The sequence below is a fragment of the Ovis canadensis genome, chromosome 2 (assembly GCF_042477335.2).
Source record: "Ovis canadensis isolate MfBH-ARS-UI-01 breed Bighorn chromosome 2, ARS-UI_OviCan_v2, whole genome shotgun sequence".
In the NCBI taxonomy this organism is placed as follows: domain Eukaryota; kingdom Metazoa; phylum Chordata; class Mammalia; order Artiodactyla; family Bovidae; genus Ovis; species Ovis canadensis.
Genome location: NC_091246.1, coordinates 83,879,479 through 83,901,768, shown reverse-complemented (window position 1 = coordinate 83,901,768; position 22,290 = coordinate 83,879,479). Strand labels below are relative to the sequence as shown.

The 22,290-nt window shown below is 39.2% G+C and overlaps 1 protein-coding gene across 6 annotated transcripts in view; it reads left to right on the top strand.

The window, feature by feature from the left end:
- FREM1 (FRAS1 related extracellular matrix 1) overlaps positions 1-22,290 on the top strand; it is a 179,727-nt gene that overhangs the window by 134,479 nt on the left and 22,958 nt on the right. For 4 of the 6 annotated variants that reach the window (XR_011254372.1, XR_011254374.1, XR_011254373.1 and 1 more), the window contains exons 25-28: positions 753-1,167; positions 9,374-9,575; positions 10,274-10,418; positions 19,733-19,862. Coding sequence is in view for 2 of the 6 variants with exons in the window: in XM_069576602.1 (XP_069432703.1) it covers positions 753-1,167; positions 9,374-9,575; positions 10,274-10,418; positions 19,733-19,862 (892 nt within the window). In the remaining 4 variants the exon portion in view is untranslated. Of the gene's footprint in view, positions 1-702; positions 1,168-9,373; positions 9,576-10,273; positions 10,419-19,732; positions 19,863-22,290 lie in introns of all 6 variants that reach the window. The other 2 variants (XR_011254375.1, XM_069576605.1) reach the window with 1 other exon arrangement.

The window sequence follows — 22,290 nt, the reverse complement described above, 5'->3', positions numbered from 1 at the left end:
CTTGGATTTGTATCATTTCAGTTTTCTCTTCTAGGTCTGCAGTGATACTTAGGCACCACAACTCTTTCTTAGTGGACTGTTAAACCAGCAGTCACTAAAACTGCAAGAACAGAAGGTGTGGAGTCAGAGGACCTGGGTGTTCACCCCAGGTCTGTCTCCTACCTGCCTTATGATCTGCCATGTTTCTGAATCCTTCCACTCGAGTTTTCTTTTCTTTAAAGCCGGGGAATAATCTTTGTCTAACACAACTCCCCCATATCTTGTCATGGGCAAATGTGAAAACAAATAGGAAAATATATGAATTGAGTGAATTAGCCAAATTCAGCCTACTCAGTACTTTATTGGATGGGCTTCCAATGATCAGCCTTAAGAACTGAGCCTATTAAAATCTCACAAAGAAAATACAATTGCAAAAGAGTCTGGGCTATGAAATTCCTATTTGGGGCAAGAAATGACACTAAGTATTGACAAGCATAAGAAATATCATTGGCACAGTTAACCTGCCCCATCCCAGGAATCTACCATCCATGCTGCTGAGCAATACTTGGGGGGTTAGAATGGTCCGTGTACGCATTGTCTAGTGACTGGTTTAATGGATAGAATGGTGTCCTCCTAAAAGATCTGCTCTTGAGCTTTCCTTCACATCCCAGCACAATATGTCCTTGAGTAAAGGTGTGTATTGTTATCATTTCATTCCAATAGATGGTGACACAAGAATCCATGTTGAAGGCTGCCTTGCCTCTCTTTGCCAGATTCATCGTCAGCAATGGACTTCAGACCAAGCCTGGGGTTTTTGAGATCACACTGGAGACTGTGGACACAGCCTTACCCGTGGTGACCAGGAACAAGGGGTTGAGACTGGTTGAAGGGGCCACAGGCCTGCTCTCCCCTGACCTCCTGCAGCTGACCGACCCTGACACTCCAGCCGAGAAGCTCACCTTTCTTCTGGCCCAGCTCCCACGGCATGGCCAGCTCTACCTGCAGGGGATGGCGCTGATCCCACGCAACTTCACTCAGCTGGACGTGGACAGCGGGCATGTGGCCTATCGGCACTTGGGAGGGGATTCTCGGACTGACCACTTCACTTTTGTGGCCACAGATAGGACAAACCACGGCTTTCTTGTGGATGGGAGAGTGTGGCAAGAACCTGTATCATTCACCATCCAGGCAAGTAGAACAAATACACAGTTCATGGTCAGAGATAAGAACACGACTTCTGGGAGAACTGTTTCCTATTTCCTTCCTTCTTTCATTCAAATGTATAATGTGTGTCTATAGCATGCCAGGTACTAAGCAAGGCACCAAGCGTGTTAATATGAACACAAAACAGATGTGCTGCCTGCATACAAGATAATGACTGACCTTTGGAGTCAGTGGTAATACACAAAGGACCAAAATACATTTGGAGACAGACACCTAGGTTGGAATTTCTGCTTTCAGTATTTTCAAAGCTGTGTGAACTAAAAAGAGTTTTTTGACTCTTCTGATTCTACATTTTGTTCTCAAAAAACATGCCTTACAGCATTGTGGTAAGAATTACATAAGATAAGGTATCCAGGGTACTAGCATGTTGCCTGAAGTATGTTAGGTATTCAATCTCTTATAATTGCTTTTATAATATCTAACTATACTATTATAATGATGCTTATTGGCCTATGTTATCTACTAGCATTGCTGTTGTTCAGTTGCTAAGTCTTGTCCGACTTTTTGTGACCCCATGGACTGCAGCACGCCAGGCTTCTCTGTCCGCCGCTGTCTCCTGAAGTTTGCTCAAATTCATGTCCATTGAGTCAAAGATGTTATCTAACCATCTCATCCTCTGCCGTCCCCTTCTCCTCTTGCCCTCAGTCTTTTGCAGCATTAGGGTCTTTTCCAGTGAGTTGGCTCTTCACATCAGGTGGCCAAAGTATAGAGCTTCGGCTTCAGCATCTGTCTTTCCGCTGAATAGTCAGGGTTAATTTTCCTTTAGGATTGAGTGGTTTGATCTCCTTGCAGTCCAAGAGCATTTTAATGGTTAACTGTAATTTTAATGGTATTCAATTAAACATCCGAAAATGCATGAAGCTACATCAGTATTACCCATGTATTGATGAGAAAAATAATTATAAAAGCTACAATTTTAAAGTGTTAACTGTAGGTCAGACCTGCTTTATATAAATCTCATTTAATTTTCATAAAAATCCAATGAACTGAGTTTTATTGTCTCCATTTTATAGATGTTCAGAAGTTCAAAAATTAAACAATTTGGTCAAACACACATAAGGAGCTCCAGTCTTCCTGATCCCCAGTGCTGTGTCCTTTGTGGTACTTTGCTGCCACAGTTATGTTAACTGTTAAGATGATTCTTGGAGGACATAACGTGTTTTTCTTTTTTTAGTCAAAACACATCAAGTATATCCTGGCTCTCAGAGCCTTGAATCCATTCTCCTTGGATACAGTTCACCCTGTTCTACACACTTCCACCAATAGCATAAAAGATGTAAATCTGTCTTAATGCAGAATACATTCTGATTATGTAAAATAATAATAATTTCCCCTTCCTCTTTCTTCTCTGTCTTAGTCAGGGATCTCCAGAGAAACAAACAATAGGATTATATAATTTATACATGTATAAATGATAAGAGAGAGAGGAAGAGAGAAAGACTGTGTTCTGTTCAGGAATTGGCTTATGCAATTGTGGGGTCTGACACATTCCAAAATCTACGAGGCAGGCCAGCAGCCTGAAGATTTCAGAAGGAGTTGATGTTACAGTCTTGAGTCCAAAGGCAGTTTGGAGGCAGATTTCCTTCCTCTTCAAGAGACTTCAGTCTTCCTTTTTTAAGGCCTTTAAATGATTGGATGAGGCCCATCCACGTTATGGAGGGTAATCTGCTTTACTCAAAGTCTACTGATTGAAATACTCATCAATTTAAAAAAATGCCTTCACAGGAACATCTAGCTTGACCAAACATCCTGGCTAAATTGGCATGTAGAATTAACCATCACAGTCTTTATGTAAAGTGAGATCTGAGGGTGAAAATGGGGAGTTATGATAACACGGAGTGGATACAAGATGAATCTTTGACTATAAGGAAGTCTAGAAAGTGGAATGAGATTATGATACACTGGGAGAAGAGAGAAGGTGTTGATATTATTGGTAGAGTATGTAAGAAATACCTTGTGCATAGTAAAGTTAATTTCTTTTTTTATTACATGTTTTAATTGTTGTTAGTTCCCTCCCACTCTTCAGTCAGTTTATATTTTTCTTGACTCCTGACTACCCCCACCCCCATGCTATGTAGAGGAATGTCATAGTACTACCCAACCTGACATAATGTTCTGGTCTATCTGGAGAAGGAAATAGCAACCCACTCCAGTACTCTTGCCTGGAAAATCCCATGGATGGAGAAGCCTGGTAAGCTACAGTCCATGGGGTCGCAAAGAGTCAGACATGACTGAGCGACTTCTCTTCACTTCACTTCTATTTGGTTACAAATATGGAATTATCAATTCTGAATGCCAGTGTAAAAGTTCCTATCTACACTCCAGAACAGGGAGGGAAAAGGGGTTTGAAGAGAGTACCAGAACTTCAATCAGGTTTCTCCCAATAGCAAAAATATCTTACAGAGTGTTTTTATCACAAGAGCCTTATCTCTTGAAGTTGTAGAGTTAACTGATAGGGAATTGTTGAATACATGTTGCAAAAGTTTTTCATCGAAAGTACAAGGTTTTCTTGCCTTTTGTGTAGACAAAACAAACAAAAAAACCTCAGAAGGAAAGCCTCAAACTTTCTCCCATAATTCCTGTGAACTTCCTGATGTCTCTGAGCAGAGAAGTCAAATAACTCAGGAACTGACTGACCCACCTGTAATGCAGAAGAGGTGACCTCCTCAGTCTCTTGCTTTTAAGAGCTCTTTCTGGCAAGAAAATATGACATTGGCCACCACTGAGTGATGAATTAGGCCAAATGGTCAATACCTATATCAGATTGGTTATATTCTTTGCAGCCAAAGATGGAGAAGCCCTATACAGTCAGTAAAAACAAGACTGGGAGCTGACTGTGGCTCAGATCATGAACACCTTATTGCCAAATTCAGACTTACGTTGAAGAAAGTAGGGAAAACCACTAGACCATTTGATTTAGCTATGATCTAAATCAAATCCCTTACAATTATACAGTAGAAGTGACAAATAGATTCAAAGGACTAGATCTGATAGAGTGCCTGAAGAACTATGGACGGAGGTTCGTGGCAAAGTATAGGAGGCAGTGATCAAGACCATCCCCAAGAAAAACCAATATAAAAGGCAAGATTGTTGTCTGAGGAGGCCTTATAAATAAATGAGAAAAGAAAAGACACAAAAGGCAAAGGAGAAAAGGAAAGATATACCTATTTGACTGCAGAGTTTCAAAGAATAGCAAGGAGAGATAAGAAAGCCTTCCTCAGTGATCAATGCAAAAAAATAAAGGAAGACAATAGAATGGGAAAGACTAGAGATCTCTTCAAGAAAATTAGAGATACCAAGAGAACATTTCATGCAAAGATGGGCTCGATAAAGGACAGAAATGGTATGGACCTAACAGAAACAGAAGATATTAAGAAGAGGCGGCAAGAATACACAGAAGAAATGTACAAAAAAGATCTTCACAACCAAGATAATCACGATGGTGTGATCACTCACCTGGAGCCAGACATCCTGGAATGTGAAGTCAAGTGGGCCTTAGAAAGCATCACTATGAACAAAGCTAGTGGAGGAGATGGAACTCCAGTGGAGCTATTTCAAATCCTGAAAGATGATGCTGTGAAAGTGCTGCACTCAATATGCCAGCAAATTTGGAAAACTCAGCAGTGGCCACAGGACTGGAAAAGGCCAGATTTCATTCCAAAGCCAAAGGCAGGCAATGCCAAAAAATGCTCAAACTACTGCACAATTGCACTTATCTCACACACTAGCAAAATAATTCTCAAAATTCTCCAAGCCAGGCTTAAACAGTATGTGAACTGTGAACTTCCAGATGTTCAAGCCATATTTAGAAAAGGCAGAGGAACCAGAGATCAAATTGCAAACATCCTCTGGATCATCAAAAAAGCAAGAGAGTTCCAGAAAAACATCAACTTCTGCTTTATTGATTATACCAAAGCCTTTGACTGCATAGATCACAACAAACTGTGGAAACTTCTGAAAGAGATGGGAATACCAGACCACCTGACCTGCCTCCTGAGAAATCCTGCCTCCTTTATGCAGGTCAGGAAGCAACAGTTATAACTGGACATGGAAAAACAAACTCGTTCCAAATTGGGAAAGGAGTATGTCAAGGCTGTATATTGTCACCCTGCTTATTTAACTGCTATGCAGAGTACATCATGAGAAACGCTGGGCTGGATGAAGCACAAGCTGGAATCAATATTGCCGGGAGAAATATCAATAACCTCAGATATGCAGATGACACCACCCTTATGGCAGAAAGCAAAGAAGAACTGAAAAGCCTCTTGATGAAAGTGAAAGAGGAGAGTGAAAAAGTTGGCTTAAAGGTCAACATTCAGAAAACGAAGATCATGGCATCTGGTCCCATCGCTTCATGGCAAATAGATGGGGAAACAATGGAAGCAGTGAGAGACTGTTTTTTGTTGGGGGGGGGGCGCCAAAATCACTGAAGATGGTGACTGTAGCCATGAAATTAGAAGACGCTTGCTCCTTGGAAGAAGAGCTATTAACCTAGACAGAATATTAAAAAGGAGAGGCATTACTTTGCCAACAAATGTCTGTTTAATCAAAGCTGTGGTTTTTCCAGTAGCCATGTATGGATGTGAGAGTTGGACTATAAAGAAAGCCGAGTGCCGAAGAGTTGATGCTTTTGAACTGTTGTGTTGGAGAAGGCTCTTGAGATTCCCTTGGACTGCGAGGAGATCCAACCAGTCCATCCTAAAGGAAATTAGTCCTGAATATTTGTTGGAAGGACTGATACTGAAGCTGAAACTGTGATATTTTGGCCACCTGAAGCAAAAAACTGACTCATTGGAAAAGACCCTGATGCTGGGAAAGATTGAAGGCAGGAGGAGAAGGGGATGACAGAGGATGAGATGGTTGGATGGCATCACTGACTCAATGGACATGAGTCTGAGTAAGCTCCAGGAGTTGGTGATGGGCAGGGAGGCCTGGCATGCTGCATTCCATGGCGTCGCAAAGAATTGGACAGACTGAGCGACTGAACTGAACTGAATCTCCTAAGCATAGGTATACCACTTATATTCCCAAACTGAGTAACTGGGAGCAAAGCTACAGGACATAAACACAAAACACAGTTGTATTTTATTGACACCAACAGGCACTAATCTGACATTCATTTGTAGGAAATCATGTCTGCCTGTCTAAGACTCTGCATCTTTTTTTAATTGAAGATTTACAATGTGTTAATTACTGTTGTACAGCAAAATGATTCAGCTATACATATATTTACATTCCTTTTTTCTTAAGATATTCTTTTCCATTACGATTTACTGTAGGATGTTGAATACAGTTCTCCATACTATATAGTTGGTCTTTGGTGTTTATCCATTCTGTTAATATATATTAAAGCTTACATCTGCTACTTCCAACCTCCCACTCCATCCCTCCCCCAACCCCTTCTCCACCAGTCTATTCTCTATGTCCTGATTCTGTTTCTGTTCCATAGATAGGTTCATTTGTGTGATCTTTAGATACCACATATAAGTGATACTACATGATATTTGTCTTTCTCATTCTGACTTACTTCACTTAGTATGATTTCCAGGTCCATCCATGTTGCTGCAAATGGCATTATTTCATTCATTCCATCGTGTACCCCATCTTCTCTATCCATTCATCTATTGATGGACATTTAGGCCTTGGCTATTGTGAATAGTGCTGCTATGAACATGGGGCACATGTATCTTTTTGAGTTATGGTTTTTCTGTGTTGCTGTTCTGCAATCTCAGTGCAGTGATTTCAGTAATCTTTCTTAGAAGGAGATGGGGGTGGGGATGAGGGACAGAGGACCAGTGTCACTGCTTCCTATGGTTTAGGCAAGTGTGACATAAGTTTTAGTAAATCCAACACATATGGTTGTAAGGATATAGCCTTTTTTTAAAAATTGTCTGTACTCTAATATTTTAAAATGCTTCTGGTATCCTGAGTCAAAAAACCTGCTTTTGAAGAAGAAACTAGAAATTTAGGATGGATTTTAACACAGAGTAGGACCAAAGACACAGCAGGGGGCCCAAAGCATAGATATTAACATTTTTAAAAGCAAATGATTACAGCAGGCATCTATATTTAAGGAAAATATAATTAAAAAACTCCACACACTCAATGTATTTACCAACTTTGAGGATTACTCACATGTCTTAAAATATCTTTATTTTTCTTCTCTTGCCATTGACTGTACTTCCTTCTAGTCACCGTGGAGCTTCTTCCCCAAAAGGCCATGATAACTGCATCCCCACCTCACAGCTCTAAGGGTGCCATCCTCACTCTTTTAGGAAAGGAGAATGACTGTAACCTTTGAAACTGTGTGTTGCTACTTCAGCTTACAAAATAATTGTTGTTAAAAAATTCATAAACTACAGAAAAGTTCTAGAAAGTAATTTTTTATTATCCCACTGTGATCAGTGGCTTTCTTGCAGTCTTTTATTGAAATAAAAAAGAGATGATATTAAATGTACTATTAAGCATATTACTTGTTTCTACTCTTAAAAATTTCCACATGTCATTAAATCTTCCTTGATAATATAATTGATAAAGGCTGCATGGCACTCAATCTCAGGCAGAGATAGTTTGCAATTCCCCTGTAGGACTTCCAAGTTTTATGGAATTTTTTATTATTTGCTATTACAAATTATATTTTAATTCATAGTCATATATATATTCTTTGTCTACACATCTATTTCTGTAGGGTTTAAATAGCAAAAATATTGAATAGCAATAAAAATATTTCAGTACTCAAAAAGTGGAAGTTTTGAATCACAGTATATGCGCATTATTAATATACATATACATCAAGTGTATCTCCAAAAGATTTTCACTAATTGGCATTCCTTCCAACAAAATATAAAAATGTCTATTTCTTCAAACATTTACCAATGTGAGGTGTGATTGCTTTTTTATTTTAAAAAGCAGATTGCCAACTTAACAGAAAAATATTTCATTGTTAAAAAATTCCATATAGAAATACTCAAAGGAGAAGTTATTTTTCCCCATCTGAAGACAAATGAACATGTTTGTACACATGCTCCCAAAATTTTGTCTGTGTCTGTGGGAACATATATATGTATTTGTTTTGAACAAAAATGGTAGTTGTCTCCTATTCTGAAACTTTCTGATTTTTATTTTTTATTGGTTAACACTGAATTGTGGGACTTTTTTGTTAATAGTTTATCCTATCTCTTTTTCTTATCAATAGACGACTGGTAGTTTATTATATAAACACACAAAAAAATATATGGTCTTATTGTGGACACTCATTTTTTACTTTGCTAGAATTACAATAGTTTCATTTGGGGATAAAGTTAAGATTTGCGTGATTAGAAATGAAGGGAACAAAGACTGTGTTCTTGTACCTCTTTTGTAGTATCAGTGATGAATTATGCTAATTCTTCCAAAAATGTTCCCTCTGTAACTGATAAGAGTCATTTCTACTGACTCCATACCATATGTAAGTGAGGTCCTTTGTAGTGTCTGAACTTATGTACCTCTCTCACTCATGAGTAATTGCCCATCACAGCCTTTACAAATTGAGTCTACCTGTTTGGTTACCTGGTTCTGTCCATCAATAAAACAATACTCAATACCTATAGCTAAGCACCTTCCACATTTTTTACTGAAATATTTTTATTGCTATTCAATATTTTTGCTATTTAAACCAGGACATGACAAAGGTGGTTTCAGTGTATTTGTAGACCTTTATAGCATTGTTTCTGTAAATTACCAAACACTGGGAGAAGGGGGAAATGCTTTTGTAGAACTAATATTAAGTTTGCAGTACAATTCCTGGGTCAGTTTTAATGTGTTCATCCAACAAGTGTTTCTTGAGCTCCTGTAATGGTTGGGCATCGTGCCAGGTACAGGGACTAGTTGAGGAGAAAAAAGACATGGTGTCTGCCCTCAGGGAGCTTAGGTCTAATGGGGGAGCCAGACAGTGGGCAAATAAAGAAAGCTGAGTCAAAGCTTATAACAGAAAGTTAACCTCTCTTCCGGGCACTATGATATTTGCTGAAGATATTGTGAATGAGGTAGCTTTTAACAGAAGTTAACCAATGAGGAGGATAAGGAATCTGAAATTCAGGAGAGTTTGTCATTGTTGAACCACTTAAGCCCCCGTGTTGCTTGGGAATGAGAAGCCTTTGCTAAACATTGTGTGTGATTATTGATCATTCAGGTGGACCAGTTGGACAAAGCGGCCCCTCGCGTTACACACTTGCATTCCCCTTCTCAAGTAGGGCTCTTGAAAAATGGTTGTTATGGGATTTACATCACTTCCCGCGTGTTGAAGGCATCAGACCCTGACACCGATGATAATCAGATCATCTTTAAGATTTTACGAGGCCCCCAACATGGGCATCTGGAGAACTCAGTGACAGGTACTGCCTTCCTTAATCCTTGCTCATTTTAAAATACTCAGTGGTTGGCAGTCTAGAAGGTAATTTGTAATTAAGTTCAGGCCCATTTGGTAAATACTCCCCAAGGCTTACTTACAGGTGCAGTTTATAAATCAGTATCCATGCTAAAGAGGATTTAAAGCTGAATTTTCCTAAATTCATCTTGAGTGGGAGAACTGGATACTGATGCACAACTGTTTATTATGTATAACTTTTTTTTCAATAGCTAGATTGTAAGGTATTCACAGGAATACATTGTCAGGACCAAATTCATATTTGTGATCCATTTTCTTATATCATGAATTTCTGAGCGATGTAAGTTCATTAAAAACAATTTTTTGATGTAAGTTTTCTCTGAATTGTATGTTATTTCTACTTTATGAAGATAGTGATCACAGGATGGCACAGAATTTTAGATTTTATTGCTAGATTTTCCTATTCACTCTGTTTTCATATTTAAGGTACAATGTTTGAAACAAAGTAATTTTAGTTAATTGACTTTGAGTTTTAAGATGGTTACATTTTACTAATTTCTTTAAAAGATTTACTTTAAATATTTTAAAAGAGGAGTTTAAAAATAAAACAGCCTTACTCAAAACAAAAAAGCCTTAAATATTGTATCAGCTCTTATCTAATATTTTGTTTGATTACCGATGAAAATCATGTACTTCTTTTTGTAGGTGAATTTATCCATGAGAAATTTAGCCAGAAGGACTTAAACAGTAAGACCATTCTTTACATCATAAACCCATCTTTGGAAGTAAATTCAGATACCATGGAATTTCAAGTCATGGATCCCACAGGGAACTCCGCCACTCCTCAAAGGTAAATTCTTTTGCTTATTTAAGACCTGCATATAATGTCCAGAATGTATCTGATGAGGAAAGTAAAATGTTCTTTTTTCAACAGAATCTAAGGGACAAATTGATAGATGATTTCCCCAGCTCATAGAATTTATTTTGGAAAAAGAAACTTTTATTGTTGCTGTTTAGTCACTTAAGTCGTGTCCGACTCTTTTGCTTCCTGATGGACTGTAGCCCTCCAGGTGCCTTTGTTTGTGGGATTTCCAGGCTAGAATACCGGAGTGGATTTCCATTTTCTTCTCCAGGGGATCTTCCTGGATCAGGGATCAAACCTGTGTCCCCTGCATTGGCAGGCAGAGTCACTACCCTGAGCCACTGGGGAAGTTCAGACTTCTGTTGCTGCTTGATAACTGCAGAATATGGGAGTGTTAAAAAGTTCAGTTGTTTGGGGCTGGGTCATTCATTTTATGCATGCATTTACAAATGCATATCCTTTCGTACCCACAGAGGTTTCTGTCTTGACAGTTCACTGGTATCCAGGACTGGTCTTGTAGGCTCATGTACAAATCATGCAGCAAGAGGTCACTCTAGGACTGTGTTAGGACCCACAGTTTCCTAAATCTAAATTTCTAAAATATCTAGAGAGTGGGGGAGTCAGGAAAGGTTAGCAAAACATCTCTTCTTCCCCCAAAACCCAAGAAATTCCTAGCAACTCCTTTTGTAAGTTAATAAACCTAACATAGGTAAGGAGAGGACAGTGTAAAAGAGGAAAACAGACTTGGGGGAGGTATTAAGTAATACTTTGAAGTTGTGTCAAATATAGGACCCTCAGAAAAACCGGAGTATCAAATCCTCAAAATTAACCATATTAACAGACCATAGTAATTTCGCTTACCAGGTCACTAGTCTAGATTTTTTTTTAAGGTACACTTTGAATAACAGCTATCAAATGATCCCAGAAATCACAATCCAGTTCTCCACATTTTTTCTTTCTAAGTTGATACCCTTCCCACTCACCTCAGAGAAAAGTTGTTCATTTATTTTAGTTTTAGTATTGACTCTACCAAACCACACACCATAATGAGGACAGCTACTTATGGGGCTTTTATGACAGAGTATGGACAAAGACAGACAAGAAAATTGAGAAATTCACCTCTGATCTCTTCATTTTTGCTTTTTCTTTCTGATCCTGAATTGTTGTCCCAGTATCTGCCAGCAGAGGTCTCTGTGGTCATTGCTAGAAAAATGCATCTTGACCAAATCCTGTTCTCAGAATTGCACCTCTATTGCCAATAGCATAAAAAAAAATCTGGTCCAGATTTTTATTGAGTGGCTACTATAGGCCAGGTGCACAGTATAAGCATCTGGAAAATAGGTGTAAGCAAGGAAGAACTGGACCCTGACATGAAAATTCAATTATGATACTTTAAAGTTAAAACGGATGCCTACTTCCCATTAAAATGCTCTTGCCTCAGAAAAATGGCTCCTTGGGATTATAATCTTTATAGAAAATAAGTTACCTACTTGCAATTTCAGACAAATGTAGTCAATTCTCAAGAATTAAAAAAAATCCTACTCAAAAATATTAATAACTTGATTTCACTTGCTTTTTAATAGTTCAACACATAAACATAAAAATATTGATCAGACTTGGTACTGAGCTAATGCTGACTGTTGGTCTTCCACATGGGAACACAGAAATAGAGCTAGACTGACGTCGCTTCACCCACAAACCTCTCTTTTTCATTGGCCACATCTTGCAGTATGTGAAATCTTAGTTCCCCAACCAGGGGTCAAACCTATGCCCCCTGCTTTGGGAGCACAACATTAAACCACTGGATCACCAGGGAAGTTTCTACATCCCACCTCCCCCACCCCCTCCAGTTCCTCATTGTAACCAAGGACACTGCTTTTGAAGATAATTTATGATTTTGAATAATTTTCAAGTTTATTGCAGAACCTCAGAATTTATAACTTTACTTGAGACTTTTAAAATAGATTCCTGCTTCTACTAAATACCTATTTTCAGGTATGTATACTGAAGATGTTTCTAATTCAGCTTGTAATGACTGGAGTCAGTGGAATATAATGCAAAATATGTCCACTGAGAGTTAATCCCCAAATAACTTTGATTTGATCTGACATATATTAAGTTGTTTTTCTCTAGAGTGTGTGGAGGGAAAAGCAGGTAGAAGTTACTAAGCACTTATCCTTATAGGTTTTGAAGGATATAGTTGTCTCTAACTTCATTTGTAAGTAGATACTTTTTGGAACAAGAACATTTTTTTTCCCAGTAGGAAACAATGTTATGAATAATGATCTGTCTTCCCAGAGCTAGCAGGAACCTAGCTACCTGTATAGAATAAATCACAGGCATTTACACTATAGCTTTCTGCTCTGCTTCATTGCTCTTCATTTAATCATCACAGCAAACTTTAAGTTAGGTACCATCATAATCCAGAATTTACAGGTGAGGAGACTGAGGCAAGGAGATAGGAAGTGACTTTTCTGAGCTCATACAGCTCATCAGAGAACGAGCCAAGATTTTGGCACAGAAATTATGACTCTCAAATCCGTGGTTTTCCTCACTGCACTAGAGGACTTCTTGCCCACTCTTAATGAGTGTGCTGAACTGGCCTAAGGGGAAAGAAGCCACAGACTCAGCTCCATATATTTCTCCAATCTTTGGCCATCAAAGCAACAAGAAAGGAAGAATACTTACTCCTCAAGGAGCTTAAACGTAAATTACGGGTCTCAGTATGAGTGTGTACTCCATGGCTAATGAACTGGGGAGAATGGGATAGATAATATACAGTAAACCACTGGACTCGGAGCCAAAGAACAGGTTTGGGCTTTGACTTTGCCATTGACCTAGGTCAAGCGTTTAGTTGTCTTAGTTATCTCATCTGTAAATTGGGGGCAGTATTACAATTTATTTAGAGGAACAAATGAGGTAAATATGTGGGAGCATCTATTTAAAGTCCTTGACAAACATGATCTGCGGTGGTGATTGCTATTGCTGTGCATTCATGAGGGGGACAATGATTGACTGAGGAAGTATCCCAGAGGCCTCTGGTGGCCAGCTAAGGCCCATGAGTTAGAAATGGACTCTGAGATGTTCACAAAGGGAACAATCCATATTCTTGTTAATAATCTGAATGCAGTGAACTTTGTGTTCTGGTTTGGTTTAGGATTAATAGATTAATATTCTGTATATTTTAAGGGGTGAACACGTTCTGCAATGAAGCTAAAGGGACTGGTGGATGCAATCAGGATCAGAAAGGAGGCTCTTTATAGAATAAAGAGAACTCATGTTCAGTGAGAATTGTCCCGGAGTCTTGATTGCTAATAAGTTTTTGCTATGGCAGCAATCTATAGTGCATCAGTCCTGAAGGGTCAATAGACTTTCCATTAGAAATGGTGTTAGGAAATCTTGATGTGATCAAGTTATTATGACTCACTAATGCATCACATTGCCAAAGTCACAAAGGTGCGTGCGTGCATTGGGAATCTTCAAGAGACGGATATAATATGCAACATATCTCTATATGATTTGACTATAAAACCAAGACCACCCTGCCCCAGAATAGCTCATGACACAAGCTTTTCATGTGATACATTTAGGAGACACTTGTAAATAGAAGTTACTATAGAACGTTGAAATCTGTGGGAATTTGCATCAAAATTTAGATTTGGTTAAGTGTCTAAATTTCAGGCACTGTGCTAGATGCTTTCACATGTGTTTTCCATTTTAATCTGCAAAACAGTTCTCTGAGGGTGATAAGGAAATCAGGCTCAAAGCATTTAAGTAATTGACCAGCAGCCACTAAGTGAATAAATGGCAGAGCCCACAGTACACCAGGACCTCCTGACCTCAATGTGAGTGCTCATCTTCTCAGCGCATGCCTTAGCATGCCATTCTCATGTCCAGTGTGAATCTCAAGATGGTCTGCATCCCACCCAAACTCTGTCACGTAGGAACCATATCATTCATCAAAAACACCTTTGCAGACCACAGAATGTAGCTGACGCCTGACCACGGCAGTTTCTTAACATGCATTCAGTGTTGACCTCTTTCTTGCACCCACTGCAGAAAAGGTGAGCTTCAAAACGAAAGTTGACCCCTGCTGAAGTTCTTCATAACTCAGTGGCTGCTTCCCCAGCTGCTCCATGATTCCAAGCTCCTTGATCCTTCTCCTCCCTAGCAGGCGAACTTAGTAATGCTTTAACAACTTTTATGAAACACATTATAGGGGAAGAGGTTAAACTCTTGGTTAGGTAAAGCTTTCATGTTACCTGCAAGCCAGAAGTTAAAGTATTTGTCTCTAGATTAGATCTAAGAAACCACAGAGGAAGGAAAGGGAAATAGCCCTTATTAAGCACCCACTGTGTACAGGTGCTTTATACATATTAACAAGTTTTAATTTGCATCATTTAACATGAATGTAATTTCCCTCATTTTACAGATGATGAAAATTGTGGTCCAGAGAGACTGAGTAACTGACCATAATCACACACTAATAAGTGGTTATGAGATGTGTCTGACTCCAAAGCACTTGTTTGGGGTACTCACTATGCTGCTTCCTGACTAAGCACCGTTTCCCCATTATCATGAGAGAAAGACAGAAAGGAAAACACAGGTGTTCATAGCATTTTTATGGAGCTTAATAGCATCCTCTTTGAATTGATAAGTCTTGGATTGAATACTTAGAAAATATTTTTTAACATTTTGATTTTCTTAAGTCATATGCTACTTGATTATAAGTGAAGATCTAGTTATAAGAATAATTTAATCACCATTTTAGCTACTATAAAACCTTTCACTGAGAAGCTCAGAGTACTTAATGAGTGTTCTTTAAGGTTCATTCAACCTCTTTGAAGTACAGGCTCATTATTATTGTACTTGGGGTAGTGAGGAAACTGAGGCAGAGAGCAGCCAAGTACCTTTTTTACATTTGCTTGTTAACCTGGATTAATGTCCCAAATCCCAAAATAAAGTTTAATTCCAAATGATTCTTTTGGTTCATTGTTCCTTCATATAAATGAACCAAGTAGCCACAAAATTGTTAGATAACATCGCCGACTCGGTAGACACGAATCTGAGCAAACTCTGGAAAATGGCGAAGGACGGGAGAGCCTGGTGTGCTGCAGTCATTGGGATCGCAAAGAGTCAGACATGACTTAGTATATCAGAAAGCATATATTTTTGACTCTGCTTCAACGCTCTTGACTATTTGGTCGAGACAATTCTTTGTCGTGGGGCTTGGGTGGAGGGTGAGTTGGGTGTCCTGCACATTGAAGGATATTTAGCAACATCCCTGGACTACATCCACGAAGTACCAGTATCACCTTCCTCCCATTATGAAAAATAAAGCTGTTTCTAGATACTGTCACATGTTGAGACACATGCATGTGCCTTAGAAAATAAGACACCATGCTTTATGATAGAATGCTTGTTTACCAATGCCATCTTTCTCTCAAGCTAATACAATCCAGTATGACCTGGATTCCCAGAATCCAGAATTAAGTCAGGGCTAGAAAAAACATGTGAGGGTCATCTTGCCTAGAATTTTTTTTTTTTCAAATTGTGTGAAATATGTGAATAGGGCTGGGAAGAAAAAAAGTTTCAGTGGTCAATTTAGCTTTTCAAACAGTAGGTTAAACGAAGTTCATTATTTCCTTGAGCAAATATTTATTATGTCCCAGTCACCCTACAAGGCACTTGGTGATACATCAGTGAACTAAAGACCCCTGTTTACTTGGAGCTGAGTACCTAGGTACTTAGCTAACTACCTTAGTACTTAAGTGAATTAAATAGTATGTTATACATACTTGGGAAAATGAGAGTTAATCAGATTAAAGGGGATCACACATGCTGGACTTTGGAGGTGGATTGCTAAATTGGGTAATTAAACAGTTTGTCTTGTCTTTGACTAAGAGAAGAACTGGAAGTCTCATCCCATTTAATTTATTTTTCATGTGAGACATTATATCTTTTTATTACATATGCTGGGTACTGTTGCCTTTATTTTTTAATTTTTATTTTAATTAGAGGATAATTACTTTACAATATTGTGATGGTTTCAGCCCTACATCATGAAAGACATAGGATGGAGGAATAGAAATTAAATAGTCTGGACAGACCCCACAGACTATGTCTTTCATTCATGACAGTTGTTGAGAACCAAAACTTGGCTTATAGATTAAATAGAATTTTCTGTTGTGATGAGTCTGCGAAATCAGTTCAGGAAGACTTTCCCCATGAGGGACATTTGGAAATGTCCGGAAACAGTTTTGACTGTTGTAACTGGAATGGAATGGCATGGTTGCATCTAAGGGATCTAGTGAGTAGAAGCCAGAGATGTTACTAAACACTTTTTTTTTTTTTGCCTGCACCCCGCAGCATGTGAAGTCTTAATTCCCTGACCAGAGATAGAACCCGTGCCCCCTGCATTGGAAGGCAGAGTCTTGACCACTAGATCAGTGAGGAAGTCCCCACTGGGACACATCGTACAGGGCACAAGACAGCCTCCCACCACAAAGAATCATCTGGTCCCAAATGTCAGTAGTTCCAAGGCCAAGAAATCCTGATCTCGGGGCTTGAGGAGTTCTTGTGTCCTGCTGACTCACAATGATTGCCATGTGGGTTTCACAGAAAGTATGTCCGTAAACTTCATTTCTGACTTCAGAATGAGCTGAACTTTATGATAATAGAAGGATGGGGGTCATTAAAATGTGAAGATGTAAACCAACCCCTGTCTGCTTGACACCTCCCAATCCAGAGCTTTCCACAGTTCTCTCATGGGTTTCTGCCTCTGGTTATCTGCATGATACCAAACATCTGTCTGTGTGGCTTCTTGCAGGGAGAATTCCCAGGTGACTGACTACATCTCTTACTTTTCTTTCAAGTGTTTGTGTAGAGTTTAAGCAACTGTAGACTCAGTGTAGAAAGGCCTTCTTAAATACAATACTGAAGAAAACAAAAAACACTTTCAAAGCATGTGTCCTCTGGGTATGCAAGTGCCTCATGATTTAAATATTTTTCTGAAAATATGTAGTCTGGCTTAAATTTCATCACTTTCAAATAGGTATTTGTTATTTGTAGGGAATAGTTTTAAGAAAGTAAAATAGAACATTGTGTAATTACAACCTTAACCTCTAAGCATCGTGCAGCATTCCAGTGATGTATCAGGGTGATGTGTACACATTCCCAAACACCAAAACCCTTAATGCTTTGAAACTAAATGTCACTCTGCATGATCCCCTGATCTGGATCAGCAATCAAATCACACTTCACTTTAGGCCTCAAGGTCATCTGGACCTGCAGAGTGACACTGATGAATTTTTGCTGGTCGTGGTTAGCATCAGCAATGCATAGATTCTTAGAAGATTGAACCTTGAAACTCATTTGAACCTTATGCAGACTTAGTTGAAATCCATCTCTTTGTATTTCTTTCACTGGTTCCCACTGTTCCCTTTTCCTTCCTGTTTTATCTTTCTGTTTTCTCTTTCAATCATTCTTGTTGATTTTGTTTCCCTTTCTTATCTGGCTGGATCCTTTAGGAATTCATTGCAACGTGTTATTTCTATTGGTGTTTATAACATCCATGTTGCTTGTTACCTTGTGATTCTTTAGGCATTATCATTTCTTTCTTTCTTGATCTGTCTGCTGTCAGATTTGAAATCGATTTCATCAAGGCCCATGAGGTTCCCAATATTATTTAATATAAGTATCCAATTTTCATGTCAAAAGTTTGTGAAGCCCAGCATGCCAATAACAATAAATGTCATGTCTATTGATTGAGTAAACATATATATTAATACAAATTATTGAACCTCTGGAATAATTCCATGCTTACACACTACCATTGTCTCACTGGCTGCTGGTTGGTAGAGTGGAACCCAGTGCTGTTGAGTTTGTTTTGCAACTTAATATATAGGATGTGGCTGTGATACATGACTGGTGCAAGGATATAAAGGGTTGGCTAGAGGACAAACTTATTACTCTCTGTTAGGAATGATCTCCAGGAGAGTGTGGCATGTTCTTTGAAATTTGTGAACTCCACACTCTAGTCGGTAGCACCCAGAATTTCTAGCTCTGCAAGGAAAAACACTGTAAGAAGTAAATTTAAAAGTCTAGAGGAAAGACCTGAATCTAAGTGGAAGTTTGGGAATACAGTCAGGTACACTCTGAGGGTTTTATGAATGGAGAGTGAAAGGAAAATGAATAAAACCAAAACAATGGAAGTGACTTAAATGATCATAGTGAAGACTGTTCATGTCTTTTATGTTGCTGCAGGTTACAGGGGTTAAAAAAATGTAAGAAAATCTTTGAAGAGAACTGTCCAGGTGAACCATTTCAAGTTTTCTCACCTCAAAAAGGGAACTGTTTCAGGATAAAGATAAAATTGTAGTCCACTGCTTGAGCTCAGATCACGAGTCATGAAGAACTTTAGTTGGGAAGAAGAGTGGTAGAGAAGGAACAGAGCATTTGGTTTCAGATTTATGCTAAGGATTCTGTCTCTGCTGTCTGTTAGCTTTGTCATAGCATTTTGCCTTCAAGCTAGTTATTTAACCTCTCTAAGCTCAGTGTTCTTTTCTGAAGAAAAGGAAAAAGACAAAAAAAATACCTCTTTGTATTATGAGGATTTAGGAAGTCAGTTTCTATCAAATTTTGGACTCACTAAACATAGTGTGGAAAAAAAGACCATTCTCTCTTTAACAGGTTTATTTTGTTGTATAGCTGAAATCAAGCTATATGTTAGTGTAGTCCTTTCACATACACAGAGGAGGGATGGACAAACTTGTAAAATACATGGACATTCTAATTCCTAGACACTCCTCAAAGATATCTTGTTATTAAACGGAACCTGAGTTTAGAGATCTTTGCCTGGAAATGATCTTGTTGTACCATTGAAGGAGGCCAAAATATAGGAGAGAAGTTCCGTATCAATGTCCTTTCCAAAAATGAACGTCTCCTTGAACTTAACCACCTGCTCCTTTCCCTTCCAAACACTCTCAGATTTGAGTCCCTTCCTTTATCATTGATAACTGCAGCCCTTGGATAGACTTCTAATCTTATTTCTGCATTTATAAGATAGAATTCTGATACATGCTCTGTCTTCCTCACAGCAGTATTGAGAGTAACAAATGAGATAATGCTAGTAGATGGTCTTTGTGAGCTAAAAGGTACCAAACATATGCAAGGACTTTGTAGCACTGGTGTAGGTTGATGAACCACTCAGTGGTTGTTTTATACCCAGCAGAGGAGGCCCCACAGGCTTCCACTTTGCATTTCTCATGATTTTCTTTTTTTTTCTTTTCTTACATGCATAGTTTGGAACTGAAGTGGTCTCATATTGAGTGGTCACGGACTGCATATGAGGTCTGTGAGAATATGGGCATGCTGCCCTTGGAAATTACCAGAAGGGGATATTCCATGGACTCAGCCTTTGTGAGTGTACAGGTAACAACTCTAAACTATCATCTTTCAAGCTAAAGCCTAGGTTGCTGGTTGGTGCCTTTGACTATTTCCTTAGAGAAACTCAGAGTAACTAAGGAAACTTCAAACTGCAGGAGTGTTGCTCTGTTCCAGAAAGTCGAAGTACAAAACCTCTTTGTCCCTCCGTCATTTATCAAGATACGTTAGCTCCTACATATGCTCTTTCTAACCCATCTTTAGTTTTTAAATCTGGTCTTTAACTCCTGAAGTTTGATTTCATAAGATCTACCCAACTTAGTGAACTTGGGCCAAACTCTGCTTTGGAAAGGAAAGTTGTCTGCAAACTTCAGTCCTTGTATGGCTTTCTCTTAGCATGCACCAAGATCACTTCCTATGGTCTCAGTGGATGAGAAAAATCAGGGATTACACCTGTCTTAAGCATCACCCAAGTCATGCAAAATTAAGAGGCTATGTAGCAATAGAGGCACCCTGAAATATAAGAAATTTTCAATAATTAATTTTGGTCTAGTCACCTGATATTTCTTTCTACTGACGTGGAACATGGAGCACAACCATGGCTTCTAGAATGGAAGGGTTTTTAAGGAGTCTCTAGAAAAATTGCACATGGCGAGAATGAGAGCATGAAAAGCCTGTAGATACTAATGCTGGTAAAGACTTCCTCCTCAATCTAAAGGGAAGGAAAAAAAGCAGTGATATTAGGTTCTGGGGGAAAACGCCATCTCAGTGAAGTCTCAATTACAAGTTCAAATCACCTTCAGAACCTTGTGCACATAGATTATACTATATACCAGACTCAGTGTTTATCTTTCCAGTGGGCATAGGTTCTGTTTTCCTGATCTGTGGGTGCTTTATGATTGTTACAGGATCAGATAACTTGGTGTCCCTATAACTTCCCAGTACATTGGTTATGGAAAAAGAAAGACTCTGCATGGATGGTTTCCTGATAATCTTCTGGGCCTCCAGAGAAAGCACCATATGCTCTAGTCTGGAGTTTTGGGCCACAGAACTGTTCACCTTGCCAGGCAGGAAGAACAGATCTGGTGTGACAGGGGATCTTTTGTCTGCTGAAGCTGAGCACGCACAGTCAAGCTGCCGGCTGTGTTTGCAGGCTTTTCTCAAATAGCCTGAGTCTTTCAGGGACCACTTTGCCCACAGCACAGCCTGCCACTTTAGACTGGAGTTGATTGGCTGCTTAAGAAAGTGCTTCTACCCTCTGTTGTTGCCTTGGTTTGAATCACCAACCTGTGCCGGACTGGCTGCTGCAACCACCTCACCTTAGCCCATTTCTTTTCCCACGTAGGATTCTGTAAACTCAGTGGTGGTAAATACTAGGTAATTGCATGTGCAAGAACCACACGGGGAAGTGTAACTCCCAGCATATGGTGGGTACAGGTGTACAATGGGCTGCCTTTCCACAGGGAAAGGTTATTCGGGAGGAGCCTTGGCATCGTAGAGAAAGAGCGAGTAGGGGTTTAGGAGGCAGTGTTCTTCTTTTTTTTAATTGGAATACAATTGTTTTATAATATTGCATTAGTTTCTGCTGTATGACAAAGTGAATAAACTCTGTGTGTACATATATCCCCTCCCTCTTAAACCTTCCTCCCTCCCACCTGCAGCCCACTCATCTAGGTCATAGCAGCAGCAAGTTGAGCATCCTATGCTATACAGCAGCTGTCTGTTTCACACATGGTAGCTATCTATTTCACACATGTTAGTGTATATATGTCCATGTATCACTATATCTACCTGGTTTACACTGGTAGTGTATACATGTCAAAGCTAGTCTCCTGATTCATCCCACCCTCTCCTCCCCGCACTGTGTCCACGTGTTGGTTCTCTATGTGTGCATCTTTATTCACCTGGCAGTACTCTTCTTGAGCAAAGCATTTCCACTGCAGACCACTGGCAGATGTTAGGGCCTTTGGTAGAAATGGAGATCATGTCTGAGACCAAAGAAATAGGAATTTGTGCATTTCAAATTGTGCCCTTTGTCCCTTGTAAGAAAGTGAAGAAATGAGTAACCCATTTTCCTAAACATCTCATTCAATGACCTCTTTTTCAAACCAGCTGAAGCCTCTTTTTCAAACTCTTTTTCAACCATGTTTCAAACTAAATATGTGTTCTTCACATATATTTAGGCTCCTTGGGGGAAGTTAAGGGCACAATGTCAGAGTCCTTAAATCATCTCTGTCCTTCAGCCCCAGGAAAGGGAAACAGGGGAGCAGCCAGTAGTCTCTTTAGACTAGAGCATTTTTTTTTAACAACTTACTTGAAGAAACTTCTAAAGCCCTGAGCTCTGGGTGTGGGTGGCCTCTGTGTGGCTGTTCCCCAGGTCTGTCATCCCCACAGAGCCCTTATTCCTGCCTGTGAAGGGGAATGGCTTCATCCAGACAAGAGAATGGGCCGGACTAGTTTTCATTCATCTGGTCCG